The sequence below is a fragment of the Balaenoptera borealis genome (assembly GCF_965194805.1).
Source record: "Balaenoptera borealis genome assembly, chromosome: 11".
NCBI lineage: Eukaryota > Metazoa > Chordata > Mammalia > Artiodactyla > Balaenopteridae > Balaenoptera > Balaenoptera borealis.
In genome coordinates, this window is record NC_138868.1 from 10,407,103 (window position 1) to 10,420,695 (window position 13,593).

Below are 13,593 nucleotides of genomic sequence, written 5' to 3' on the forward strand. Positions count from 1 at the left end.
GAATATTGGGCTCTCAAGCCCTGAACTCTTTTTTTTTTTTTTTTTTTTTAACAGAGATTTTCTCTTTTTTTTTTTTTTTTTTTTTTAATTGATTGATTGATTGATTGATTGCTATGTTGGGTCTTCGTTTCTGTGCGAGGGCTTTCTCTAGTTGCGGCAAGTGGGGGCCACTCTTCATCGCGGTGCGCGGGCCTCTCACTATCCTGGCCTCTCTTGTTGCGGAGCACAGGCTCCAGACGCGCAGGCTCAGTAGTTGTGGCTCACGGGCCTAGTTGCTCCGCGGCATGTGGGATCTTCCCAGACCGGGGCTCGAACCCGTGTCCCCTGCATTAGCAGGCAGATTCTCAACCACTGCGCCACCAGGGAAGCCCAAGCCCTGAACTCTTTACACTGCTTTTCACACTGTCTTAACTGTTCAGCATTGGGGGCTATGGAGGGAGCTCCAACTCCAATCCCAACCCCAGAAATTCCTTAGAAAGAATGAAAACTAAAAAAGTCTCCCTTCTGGAGCATACACACCAACTTTTCAGATTGTTGGGGCAGATTAATTCAATGGTGTTTTGGGCCAGGTGAGAAGCACATGATGGTTGGTTTGCTTTTATCAACTCCTGTGGGAAGTTAGGTGACTGAAGGCCTGGTTACTTGATCGCGTGGCTGGAATCATCCTGGGAAAAGAAAAATAGATCAGGTCAACACGTATTTCCTCATTAAGCAGCAGGCTTAGAAAGGTTTCTAAGGCAACCACAGGTGTTTCTGACAAGAGGGGTGGGATGGGGCCAGTTCCATATAACATGTGCAGATTGAACTGTGCAGGTTGCTATGGTAACAGCTTCTTATGCTACCATAGGGAGATGTGGGAAACTTACAAGAAACCAAAGGCCTTTGCAACTCTCCTTGCAGTGTGATTTCAGGCTTGAAGTAGCTGGCAAGGAAAGGTTGGCTGGTAACGGAGAGGAGGAGTGTAATTGGAGCCAGTGCTTTAGCTCCTGGTGGAGTCAGGAAAACGGAAGCGCCTGGCTCAGTCGCAGTTCTGTGTCATGGTTCAGTGGTAGCGGTCATTTTGCTTGACTCAATATTGAGCCCTGGGGGTGTCAGGAGTTGCTTCTAATCATCGGATTGCCGCCCCCCTCCAGGAGGCAGAATAATTAATACTTGTTTAGGGCGCAGGAGCTTGCAAAGCCCTCTCAGAGCCGTTTGCTCATCCCAGGCACACATGTGATCCCCAAGGTGGGATTATCATCATGGTGCCCATTTTCCCGATGAGGAAACTGAAGTTAAGGGACTTGATCTAGGTCACACAGCTAAAAAGCTGAGGAGCCAAAACGCAAACCCAGGGCATCAGTCCTCAAATTCTGTGTGTTTCTACTCTGCACCCAGCCAGGAGAGAGCTGGCACTAATTGTTTAGGCAGAAGCAAGGGGCAAGGGGCGCTGCAAGGCATCTCTAGGACTGGCACACCTTAACTCTGATCTGAGCACCCTCACACTTAGAAAATGCTGCGTTTTGCTTTCAGTCTTTACTTTTTTTTTTTTTTTTTTCTGAGTTTATCCTTGCATAGGATCTGATATCAGTTGGAACTATTTGTTGTTGAGCTGAACAGTCCCGGGATAGATCCCTGTTGAGCAAGAGCCATCAGTACCTTGCTTTCTTTTCCACCTGTTGAGGCCAGATCTGGGGGGCTGTCCCGAGGTGAGCGCTCGCCAGCACCCTCTCCCCACCGGGACATTCTGCAGCCTCCCCCTCGGGGAGTGGTGAGGAACGGCATTGCTCTGGCCTGGATCCACTAGGGGTAGTGTAGTCGCCTCCGGGCCTCACTATCTTCCACTAGATCGTGTTCACCGTGTCCGAGGTATGCGGAGCTCGATTTCGTCAAGATAGAGAGTAGTGGAAAGAAGTCGAGGCCAAGAGACGCAAGCAGCAGGGGCCAGTGGCTGGAGACTTCGCGTCCCTTCCCAGTGTTGTGTGGCTTCCCAAGGCCCAGGGGCTGCACCTGGAAACTGCCTCCTTGGTTCTGGCTGGCGCCGCTCTAGCTATGTCAACCCCCGCACAGTGCTCTGTGACAGAAGGTGGGCTTCAGGACACCTGAGAAATGTCTGTCACCTCCCCCCTCCCCTCCCCCCACCCCTCCTGTGGCATCTCTCCTCCTGGCATGTGTCTCTCTTGGAGGGTATGGTGTTGATTTCAGGTGACAAACCACAGCCCACCCTGTGTTTGTTACAACTTTGAATTGGTTACTGAAATTTAAAAGTGGGGAGATGTCACAGTGATCTGGATTTCTAGCCTCCCTTGGAGACCTGGCAGGTCTGGCAACGCTGGACCCACCCTCCTACCTGCAGGAGGTGCCTGAGCTGGGCTGGAGCCTGTGCTTTCAGGAGACACGGTGTCTGACATGCCTGCCTGGCCTGTGTAGGCATCTGGGTTTGTGACCTCTGTGGAGGTGAAAGCTGCAGAGGAGACAAAAGAAAGGAAGGAAGGAAGAAAGAAAAGAAACAAGAAGAAAAGAAGGAAAGAAAGAAAGAAGGAAAGGAAAAGAAAAAGAAATGGGAAGGAGATCTAAAAAAGAGGGGCTATATGTATACGTATAACTGATTCGCTTTGCTGTACAGCAGAAACTAACAACATTGTAAAACAACTATACACCAGTAAAAATTAATTAAAAAAAAAAAAAAGAAAAGAAAGTTTTTTTCCCAGGGGTTGTTAGTGAGGAAACGGTGATGCATTTTCTCTTCTTGGTGGAGGGAACGCAGATTAACGCCTGCCCGTTTCCCACCTCGGTCCCGGTCTGATCTCCTTCGAGTTGGTGGTGTCGCCCCGCAAAGAGCTGTTGTCTCTATACCTGTGAATGCCGTGCAGCTGCCTCCCGCTTCTCAGCCCTCCTCACCCCGTCTCCGGCCTTGAGCATCTGCAGTAGCTCCCACGACGGCCCGGCTGTCGCCTGCCCCCGACCTTCTGATTCCTGTCCCAGCACGAATGGCTCCAGTGACGAGGACCTGTGGGCTTCTCACGCCCCCAGCCCTCAGAGCTGACCCCCTCCCCACTTCTCACTCTGCTCTCACCTGGATTCACCATGATTTGTTGTGAAGTGTTTCATTTTTTAAAACCAAACTGAGTTCCTAGAGAATTAGCATCAGTTTTTACATAAGGCTGTGTCTGGCACATAGTAAGAAGTCAGTAAATATTTATTTCCATCCCTCTGCTCCTATTTATCCTTCCTGCCTTTATCTGGGGCCTTGCCTTGTTCTTGGCATATAGTAATTGCTCATTAAATGTTTATTCAGTGAAGCAGGAAGAAATGAATGAAGGCTGAAAAAGTGGAAGCAGCCCCGTCCTCGTCTCCCTGTGTCTCGCCCACCAGCTGGCTGCCTGGCGCTCTCCCTGCCTCTGGCTGTTTTTCTGCAGGCATTCCCCTGCGCTGTGTGTGTGCCGGCCTCTGCCGGGCCCTGGAAATACAAAGGTGAACGAGAATTCTCCTTGCCTTCAAGGAGCTTGCCTCTCCTCACTTTAACTCTTCTCCCCTGGGGCAGACCCCGGGCACCACCCAAGAAGTACCCATCATCCTCCTGGGCGCCATGGTAACTGGGAGGGGATCCAGCTCAGGGCGTGAGTGCCCAGGGCTGAGGTCGTTGGACTTGTGAGGCCTCCAGAAACAAAAGTGTATGGACTCTGCGTCCCTCAATAGCTTCGCAGTAACCCCCCCAGTTCTCTCTACTTGGTGGCATCCCTGGTGGTCGTGGCCGCTTTGAGAAGCTCTGGTTTGGATTTTTTTCTGCCACCTTGGATGATCCAGAAGCAGAACACTGACGGCAACAGATGCCCAGACTTTGGGGGCACCTGCTTTATGGGCCTTGGGCAGAATATTGTCCTGTTCTCACCGCCCCCAGCCTCCCAACCTGTTTTTCAAATTATGAGAAGTGCTTGTTGCTCTCAGCCTCAAGCCTCATCCTTGGGTGACCCAGAATCAGGTGATGTCTGTGGACTTCTGAAAGAAAGGCACCGGTAACTTCCAGGGGTGGACAGTGCTGTGATAAATCTCGTAGATGGAACTTGCCCGCTCCTCGGGCCTGAGATGTTGTCAGCGGGCACAGATGTGAGCCACCTCCACCCGGGAGGCAGGCACCGAGGAGGGCCCAGGTGATCGGTGACTTGCAAGGGCTTGTAATCTCTGCATCTTGGACGACCTTATACCTAAACTCTACCCTCATCGCTCCCCTGTGTCGTTTGTGAAATCAAAATACCGGAGATGGGAAGGGACGCTGGCCTCTGGCGGTTCGACCTCAAGAGTTTGTAGGACCTTGGGCAATACAGCCGTTTATAGGACCTTGGGCAATACCCTTACTGTTTCTCTCTGGCTTTCATTTCATCTCTGAAGTAGGGGTGATTATGCCCTGTGTTCACTTTACTTACTAGGCTGATTATATAAATTAATGGGAGAGTTTGCAAAGGGCTTTGAGCTGTGGGACCATCAGGGTCCCATTTGACAAGTAAGGAAAATTGAGTGGGGCACATTTGGGTGCGGGATCCTGAGCACACCTATTCCAGAAGAAATGGGGACGTGTGGCTCTTCCACATGCCAGCAGCCTCTCGTGGAGCAGTGTGAGGCGGCTGGGTGGGCAGAGCCTGGTGGAAGGAGCAGTGGGCCGGGTCAGGGCTCCTAGCTCTCTGGTGCCCCCTCTCTTGTCTCTATAGGCAAGTTACATGCCACTCTACCTTAATTTCACCTCCTGTGAAATGGGCATCATAGAATTGAGAGGGATGTTGAGTTAGAAACCAGAAAAGGTGGAATAAGAAGAAAAGCACTACAGCCCACATCCCACTATGGCCGAGTACATTTCACCTGAAAACTCGCTATATGGAAAGAGTCCGCTTCCAGTAGTGTCGAGGACTTCGGAATATGCAGGCTGATCTTGAGAGTTCATTCTAATGACCTGCATGAAATGAAGGTATTTCATACCTGAAGTTCTTGAGGCATTTCAAACATGCATGGCCTGCTTTGAAGTCTGCAATGAAAGGGAATTGACACAGGAGAGAGGCTTTTTATGACCACAGGGCTGAGATGGTCTTTCTTCTTTCTGTATTTGAGAGTAGCCCTCTTTCCCAATCAGGGAATGGCAGAGATAGTCATCCCAGAAGGGTGGAGGAATGCCAGGTTCAAGGCTTTGGCGCATACCAGCAGAATGGAATCCTCTTCCCTGGCCCGGGGGCCTGATCCAGGGAGATCGTGGTCTAATTAGGGGAGCTGTGGGTTTCATTCCTTGCCCGTTTGGGGTGAGTTCTCGCTGTCTAAAAGACATGTGATTATCCAGATCACCAGGTAGATAGATGTTTCAGGGATTTTTTGCCACGAGGAGTTTATTTTTTTGTAAACAACAGTTTCTTTTCTTTCTTTCTTTTTTTTTTTTTTTTTTAAATATTTATGTATTTATTTATTTTTTGGCTGTGTTGGGTCTTCGTTGCGGCTCGTGGGATCTTTCATTGTGGTGCATGGGCTTAGTTGCCCTGCGGCATGTGGGATCTTAGTTACCGGACCAGGGATCGAACTCTCATCCCCTGCATTGCAAGACCGTTTCTTAACCACTGGACCACCAGGGAGGTCCCACCACGAGGAGTTTAAAGCCATCAAACAGAACCGGGTGTGGGGCTTCAGCTGGCAGAGCAACGTTATCATTTGGGCCGGTGGTTGGAGGGGAAGGCATCTCGGGGCTGTGTGTAGTGGTACAGGGGGTCACACACTTCAGCACACCCTGGAATCGTCTGGGGTGCTCCCTTGCTTATTTATTTCTTGATTGGCCACCATTCTTTATTGAACACAGGAAAGTCCCCTTTCTTGCTAAATATCTACAGTGACTTATTACCAGACTTTGATGAGTTACGTCCTTGCCGCTGCCCCTGTCCTTGTGGAATCAGCAGCCTCACACAGGTTTTAGCAACATCAGGGACTTTGTGTGACCTGGGACTCTCAGGCCCAGGGGGAAGGCTTGGCAGCTTTGTCTTCACAGACTCACCTGCGAACGCCCACGTGCACTACAAGTTCAAGAAGGGTGGACGTGCACACCGGACGCACAGGGGCATCAGTACTACCCTTTGGTCAGCCCCATTAGTACAACAGTTCAGTATGTTGTAAAATACTTGAAAGTTATAAAGATTTTGTTTTGGTGACTTTAATCAAAACATTTCCCTTTTGGCGGGGGGGGGGGAAGTGGCTTGTGAAGGCAAGCCCGTCAGGGAAGCCAGGCCCCTCAGGGGGCTGCAGGGTGGGTCCTACATCAGCACCTCCGGTGCAGTCAGATGAGCTCCCTGGGCCTTCTGGGCTGAGAGGCCCAGCGTAGACCCTGCCTCGGCCTGCGTGCAGCGCGGCTCTCCTTGTCCGCTCGAAGCCTGACGTTGTGGCGGGTGTGCTCGTCCTGTGGATCTCCCCGTGCAGGTGGCAGAGCTTGGGCTGTCCTCTCCAGACTGTAGCCCCCACGTCCTGCTGGTCAGTCTGGACACTGTGGTGGCCTCACCTGGAGGCGCTCAATGTCAGGCCGTAGGCTCCTCAAGGGTAGTGCGTGTGGGGTCCTGGCGGAGACTCGGTAGAAACGGCACAGGGGGATTGAGCCCCCGATTCTCATCCTGCCTCTGCAGGGACTCGTTGACAAATCCCTTCCTCTCCGGGGTCTCTGCTTTTCCTCTGTCAGATGAGGCTACACCCACCTGAGTGCCCTCAGAGAGGAAGGGGCAAGAGGATGACAGATGCTAAACTAGCTGGACACAGGTAGCTTAGTAAAAAGGAAAACTTCATTAAAAATTAAATTAGTTAAATTATTATGCTAAGTGAAATAAGTCAGGCAGAGAAAGACAAGTACTGTATGATTTCACTTATGTGTGGAATCTAAAAAACAAATGAACAAGCATAACAAAACAGAAACAGAGACGTAGATACAGAGAACAAACAGGTGGTTACCAGAGGCAGGGGTGTGTTGCGGGGAGGAGAGAAATAGGTGAGGGAGACGAAGAGGTACAGACCTGCAGTTGCAAAATAAATGAGTCAACGAGTATAAGATGTACAGTGTGGGGAATATAGTCAATAACTAAGTAATATCTTTGTATGGTGACTGAGCGTAACTAGACTTACCCTGTCGATCTTTTTGAAATGCACGGAAACGAATTACCATGTTGTGTAATAGGACTAACAGTGTTGTAGGTCAATTATATTCAAAAACAAAGAAACATACAAATAAACTCATAGAAAAAGAGATTCGTGGTTACTAGAGGCAGGGGGGTGGGGGAGGGGGAATTGGATGAAGGCAGACACAAAGCACAGACTTGCCATTATAAGATAAGTAAGTACTAGGGATGATAAATAGATCATGATAAATATAATTTATAACAATTTTATAGGTTTTTACTTATAAAAATGTAATTTATAGAGGCAACATGATAAGTGTAATTAGCACTGTACGTTATATATGAAAGTTGTTGAGAGAAAATCCTAAGAGTTCTCATCACACACAAAAATTTTTTTCCTATTTTAAAAATTTTGTATCTGTAGAAGATGATGGCTGTTCCCTAAACTTATCATGGTCATCATTTCACGATGGATGTAAGTCATATCATTATGCTGCACACCGTAAACTTATACTGTGGTGTGTGGCAATTACATCTCAATAAAACTGGAAAGAAGGAAAGGAAGGAAGGAAGGTGAGAAGCTTCCTGGACTAGTTAAGGCACTGCCACTTCCTGGCCTGGTGACCTTGGGCACCTCTCAGAGCCTCCTCTGTGAGGTTGGATAATAGCGAGACTCGCTGTGTAACGTGGGTTTGAGGGTCCTGGTAACGGCAAAGACCTACGTAGTACGCACTACGTTCCAGGTACTGCCATTTTACAGGTGGAGAAATTAGGCACAAACAGATTAAATAACAAACCTAGTAAGTGGCAGAACCAGGCTTCAAATCCAGGCAGTCTGGCTCCAGAGTCCATTGTCCTAACAGCTAGGCCAGTGGTTCTCAAAGTGTGTTCCAGGGACCCCTGGGGGGGTATCTCTGAGACCCTGTCTGGCCACCTATGAGGTCAGAACAGTTTCCACAACCTAAGACGTTATTTTCCTTTTTACTCTCTTTCTCAAATGAGTACACAGGGGAGTTTTCAGAGGGTTCACGACACGACATCCTTCTGATGGCTAGTGTGTGTGCTTTCATATTGTGTTTTAAACATCTCTCACTTTTAATTTCGATACGTATATCAATAGCTAAAATGCACAGAAATGGAAACTTTTTGGGGTCCTCCGTAATGTTAGGAGTGACAGGTGTCCTGAGACCAAAAGGTGTGCCATTGGCTCTTGAGGCTGCGCTGCCTTAAAGGTGGTCTCATTGAGCACGGATGTGGTAAGTGGTTGGGGAGAGTTGGGGCCCGTCCTGGGGAACTGCGGCGCTACGTGGGGCTCTCCCACTGGGTGTGTGGTGGGCACGTCTGGACCTCCCGGGGCCCTCACGGATGGCACTGCTGATGGTGCCGTTTGTGTGCGGCCAGCCAGCTGCCCACCCTGGAGCTTCCATCCTCAGTCCAGGGGTATCTCTGTGCTCAGCCCTGACTGTGGGAAAGAGCAGACACCCTTCTGTGGCAGGTCCCGCTCTGGGTGGAGCCAGGATGGGTGCCGTTGAGGCCCAGCAAGTTTGGGCTGTGTTGGAGGCCTCAGTACCAAATAAGTGACTTCTGTGGTGTTGGAGCCTTTTGCCAGCATTTGTTCTAGGCCAGGCCTCACGCTGGCCAGAGCTTTGCCTGTGTTGACCGTGGCACGAACCCATTTTACAGTTGAGGAGCCTGAGGCTCAGGGTGGGTCCACTGTGCAGGGCCCCACAATGGCAAGTGGCAGGGCCCAGGACTCAGAGGTGAGTCTGATCGAGTCCAGGCCCCTGATGTTCCAGATCTTCAGAATGTTTCTCCGTTCCTCTTGGGTGTCCAACTCGTGGTGGACTCACTGGGTTTGCAGTGTAATAGGGTGGGCCTCCCCATTTCTGCTCCTTCCCGAGGCCCCTGCGGTCTGCTGTGCCTCTGCCCCAACTTTAGCCCAAGGATTTGGGGAGCAGCAGAGTGAGGTGTAGACAGAGTGCAGAATTTTGACTCTGCCATTTGTAACCTTTCTGATCCCCACCTGCCAGTGGGACGGTGCTGCCCCCTTGCAGGAGTAGGAGAAACAGCGCGTGTAAAACTCACGCTGCGAGGCTCAGTAACCAGTGGCCTCCGTTTCACACGGCTAGCTAGCAACGAGCTGTCGTCCTTCTCAGAATCTGGCCCCGCATCAGCTGCATCAGCATCTCTGGGAGAGCTTCTGGATTTCTGGGCCTGACCCTGGCCTACGACACAGGGCTCTGAGGGTGGGGCTGGGGCACCTGCTTTCTCAGCAAGTGTCCCCCCAGGTTTAGGTGCCCATCGAAGCTTGGCATTCCTTGTCTTGGAGTTTGGGGGCGACATTCAACCCTCAGTAGGTAACAGAAAGTGGGGGTGACCCTGTTTGGGTAGCCCTTTATCAGTAGGGTGACCATGGAATTTGTTGTCTAAACCGGGACACTTTTTATTTTTTTTTGGCTATGCCGTGCGGTAGGTGGGATCTTAGTTCCCCAACCAGGGATTGAACACACAGCCCCAGCAGTGGAAGCGAGGAGTCTTAACCACTGGACCGCCAGGGAAGTCCTGGGACACTTTTGAGCATGAAAAGGGGCACCTTTTATAGCTACACCGGGACATGAGGGGTAAACCCGGGCCTTCCTGACAAATGGGGTCGTGTGGTCTCTGTTTATTGGTTTCTCCTTCATCTTTCTGCCACTCTGGGAGATGCCTTCCCTTACTAGTCCAGACGAGGAAGCAGGCCTGGAGGTCACCTCTGGCTGCACAGCCATAACCCTGGGCCTCGATTCCACAGTGGCCCCTCGGCCCAGTCGTCACTCCCGCTGAGCCCTGGCGCCAGGGGTGGGGGGCTCTGGGGTTCTGTAGTGTTGTAATCTTTGGAAGATTGACAGAGCCTCTGTAATGAGAAATGAGGACTATAAAACACACATCTAGAAAAGGTAAAAACAGATGAGAGGAGAGGATCCTGTCAGCAGAAGGGAAGCAAGTCCTGGTGCTTCCTCTTCTCGCTGGGGCTCCGTCCTGGGGCCTGGCTGTGACCCCTGTGTCACACAGACATCGATGTTCCTCTGGGCAGAGCGACAGGGAGAGGACCGCTGAAACCAGGTCTTCTGTCAAAGCAGGCGTCCCATTCAGGTCGGTCGATTTCTTTTCCTTCTGGTGGCTGTAGGGCCAACTTGGTGGTGATTTTTTTGTCCTTCTCTGACGAGGGCACGCATGTGACAGTCTGTTTTTTTGGGTTTTTTAAAAATAAATTTATTTATTTATTTTTGGCTGCATCGGGTCTTCATCGCTGTGCGCGGGCCTTTCTCTAGTTGTGGCTCGCGGGGGCTACTCTGCGTTGCGGTGCACGGGCTTCTCACTGTGGTGGCTTCTCTTGTTGCGGAGCACGGGCTCTAGGCGCGCGAGCTTCAGTACTTGTGGCACGCGGGCTTCAGTAGTTGTGGCTCGTGGGCTCTAGAGCGCAGGCTCAGTAGTTGTGGTGCATGGGCTTAGTTGCTCCGCAGCATGTGGGATCTTCCCGGACCAGGGCTCGAACCTGTGTCCCCTGCATTGGCAGGCGGATTCTTAACCACTGCGCCACCAGGGAAGTCCTGACAGTCTGTTTTTGTGGCACGTGGAGTGGATGGCTGTTGCAGAGAATGCTTGAGGGAAACCGAAGGTGGTTGGTGCGCGCTAAACATAACCAGCAGGGAAGCTCCTGAGCCTGTGATGTTAAAGCCAGCAAAGCCCCCATGTGGAGGGTGGGTGTATTTAGGGTTCAGGCAGAAATGGACACCTCCCAGAGTGTGTGCTGGCATCAGGGCTCACAGGCGGCCTTGGGCCAAGTTTAGTCTCTGTCCCTGGCTGTCAGCCTCCCTCCTCCTGCCTTTCCTGTCTGCTCCTTGGGGAGCTTCATCTGGCACCGCCAGGAATCATGGTTTTGCCTCTGACTGCCCAGTGCCTCCGTGTGGCCTGCTGTTCATGGTTTGGGTGGAGGAGCAGCTTCTTGGTCTCCCTGGGGACGGGGATGGTCAGGGTGGCCGGACTCTGACCCTCCTTGGTCCTCCCTGTGGAGTGGAGGCATCGTTGGGAAACTCCAGTTGGTCCTTTGACAGATGATGAATATGGGCTTGGGGGTCCCTACCCCCTGAGCAGTCCCTTCCTCACTTCAGTGTCGTTCTGTGCTCCCAGGGAAAGATGGAGACCCTGAAAGACAAGACCCTGGAGGAGCTGGAGGAGATGCAGAATGACCCAGCGGCCATCGACCGGCTGGCCCAAGACTTCCCTGAGGTAGAGGAAGGCTGTCATGGGGCCAAGGATAGCAGATGGGACTGAGGCCCTTCTTTTTTTAATTTAACTTTATTAATTTTTATTGGGGTATAGTTGCTTTACAGTGTTGTGTTAGTTTCTGCTGTACAGCAAAGTGAATCAGCTATACATAGACATATATCCCATCTTTTTTGGATTTCCTTCCCGTTTAGGTCACCGCAAAGCATTGAGTAGAATTCCCTGTGATATACAGTAGGTGCTCATTAGTTATCTATTTTATACATAGTGGTGTGTATACGTCAGTCCCAATCTCCCAATTCGTCCCACCCCGGAGGCCCTTCTTAAGGACACTGGCTTGTTGGGGGTTTGGGCCGAGCTTATCTGCCTGTTCTGTGGCCTTCACCCTGGCCAGGCAGAGGAGCCCCTGGGGTCTCAGTCTAGTTCCTGGGCCCTCTGGGAGTTCCGGGGGCGCAGTGCCAGGAAGTCCAGGGCCCCCGCGCCAACTCTGGCGCCTGGTCCCTTTGGGGACCCGCATGCCCCAGGAGCCGCCCCCACTGTTGCTCCAGCCTGGATTCTGGCCCTGCATCTCTGGGGGGAGCCGTTCTGGGGCTGGGATTAGGCTCGTCTCCTGCTTAACCCCTTCCCTATCGTAACAGACACCTGACCGTCTCAGTTCCTAATCATGGTCCTCACGGGAATAAAACAACCCTTCTGAACGTGCAGAGCTTTACACTTTATAAAGGGCTCTCCCCACCCTTTCCGTCGCCTTGACCCCGTGACTCCCCTGCGAGGTCGGAAAGGTCAGGTGACCAGATGCGGCCGCAGAGCTGGACGTGCCCACGGTCACTCCTTGAGTGGCCGCAGCCTGTCCGCAGCTCCGCACACTGCCGCCTCCCGCCCCCGATGCTTGGGAGACACAGACACAAATAACGCCGAGCTCGTTGGTTGGCCTTTGGAATGTGTTTCCATTTTTCCTGATGAATGGGCATGGTGTGTCTCTTCTGCACATTCATAGTATCTGACCCCAAAAAAGGGAAGCCTCACCATCCAGCTTCTCCTGCCCACGCGGACCACTTCCCTCTCCGTGAGGGGTTGTGCAGCCCGGACATGGTCCTTGCTCCTTCCCGACTGGTGCTCTGGCCGCTCCCACCGCCCCTCTCCCCGCCAGGAGCAGCCTTTGCTGGGGCTGGAGGGCACGGAGCACAGGGCGTGGATGTGGTACGACCTGCCGCCCCAAGCTCGTCCAGCGAGGGCGTGAGCAAGGCTTGTCTTGGTTAAGCTCCAAGGCTGCCTCTCCGGGTGGGTGAGGCCGTGAGCTCAGCCAGGGTCCGGCTCTGAGCTGGCTCGATGCTGGCCTTCACCCCCTTGTCTAACACGCGGTAAGCACCAAGTGCTTCTCGATCTGCCACGAGCACAGTGTGCTGGGAACTCCAAGGCCTGCTCTCACAGGCACAGAACTTCATAGCAACTGACCGAATTACATAATTATATAGAATTTGTTGACTTCCAAGCTAGACAGGCTGATGGAAGGTGTGGCGAAGTGCAGAATGACGGAAGACGTAGGCAGAAACAACACCTTGGGCAAAAGGCAAGTTGAGTTTTGTGGTGTGCAGCCGGGCCTGACTAATCGATGTGTATTCTCTGAGGGGAAGAACGCTCATGAGATCAAGGGAAAAATGAAGGAGGGCGAACTCCGTAGACTTTCAAAGCCCCTTGGACTAGGTTCCTACCACGGGCTATAAGATGGTAATTGAGTCGCCATGGGATTGTGAGGAGAGATGGGAGCTCTCTGAGTTTGGGGAGCGGACTTTGCTCGGAGAGAAGAGTAGGGGACCTCTCTCCACGTGGAAGAGTGTGAATATCGGGGTCTTCTGGTGGGGTGCTTGAACTGTCTTATTGACCTATTATAATAGGGGTCAAGGGCTTCATAGTGAACCCCTAATGGAGAAAGATTTGGGGGAGGCTCTGGGGAAAGGGGGCAGAAACGGGTAGGACCAGGTTTAGGGGAAAGTGACACGGCATAGATTTACTGGTTAAGATCCAGGGAAAAGGCAGCGGAGGTATACAGAGGACATGTCCGCTGAGGATCTGGGGCCCCGTAGGGGGCAGCTGAGCAGAGGCCTTCAGGCCCCCCGCTCTGTGTCAGACGCATAAGAAAAGAAAAGCTCTCATGGCTGATGAAAGGGAGACTGGAACTCCGCAGTGCGGGCGTCCCTGAGTCAGGGTGCTTGCTCAGTGGCTC

The 13,593-nt window shown here is 51.9% G+C and overlaps 1 protein-coding gene across 4 annotated transcripts in view; it reads left to right on the plus strand.

Annotated features, from left to right (window-relative positions):
- Positions 1–13,593, plus strand: part of VPS37C (VPS37C subunit of ESCRT-I) — a 29,976-nt gene that overhangs the window by 10,999 nt on the left and 5,384 nt on the right. The window contains exons 1-2 of one of the 4 annotated variants that reach the window (XM_082343023.1): positions 9,505–10,235; positions 11,274–11,372. The exons of 1 other annotated variant lie outside the window; for it this stretch is intronic. In XM_082343023.1, coding sequence (XP_082199149.1) covers positions 11,280–11,372 — 93 coding nt within the window. In that variant the 5' untranslated portion in view covers positions 9,505–10,235; positions 11,274–11,279. Of the gene's footprint in view, positions 1–9,504; positions 10,236–11,272; positions 11,373–11,563; positions 11,604–13,593 lie in introns of those variants that run through there. 2 more of the 4 variants (XM_082343024.1, XM_082343022.1) reach the window with 2 other exon arrangements.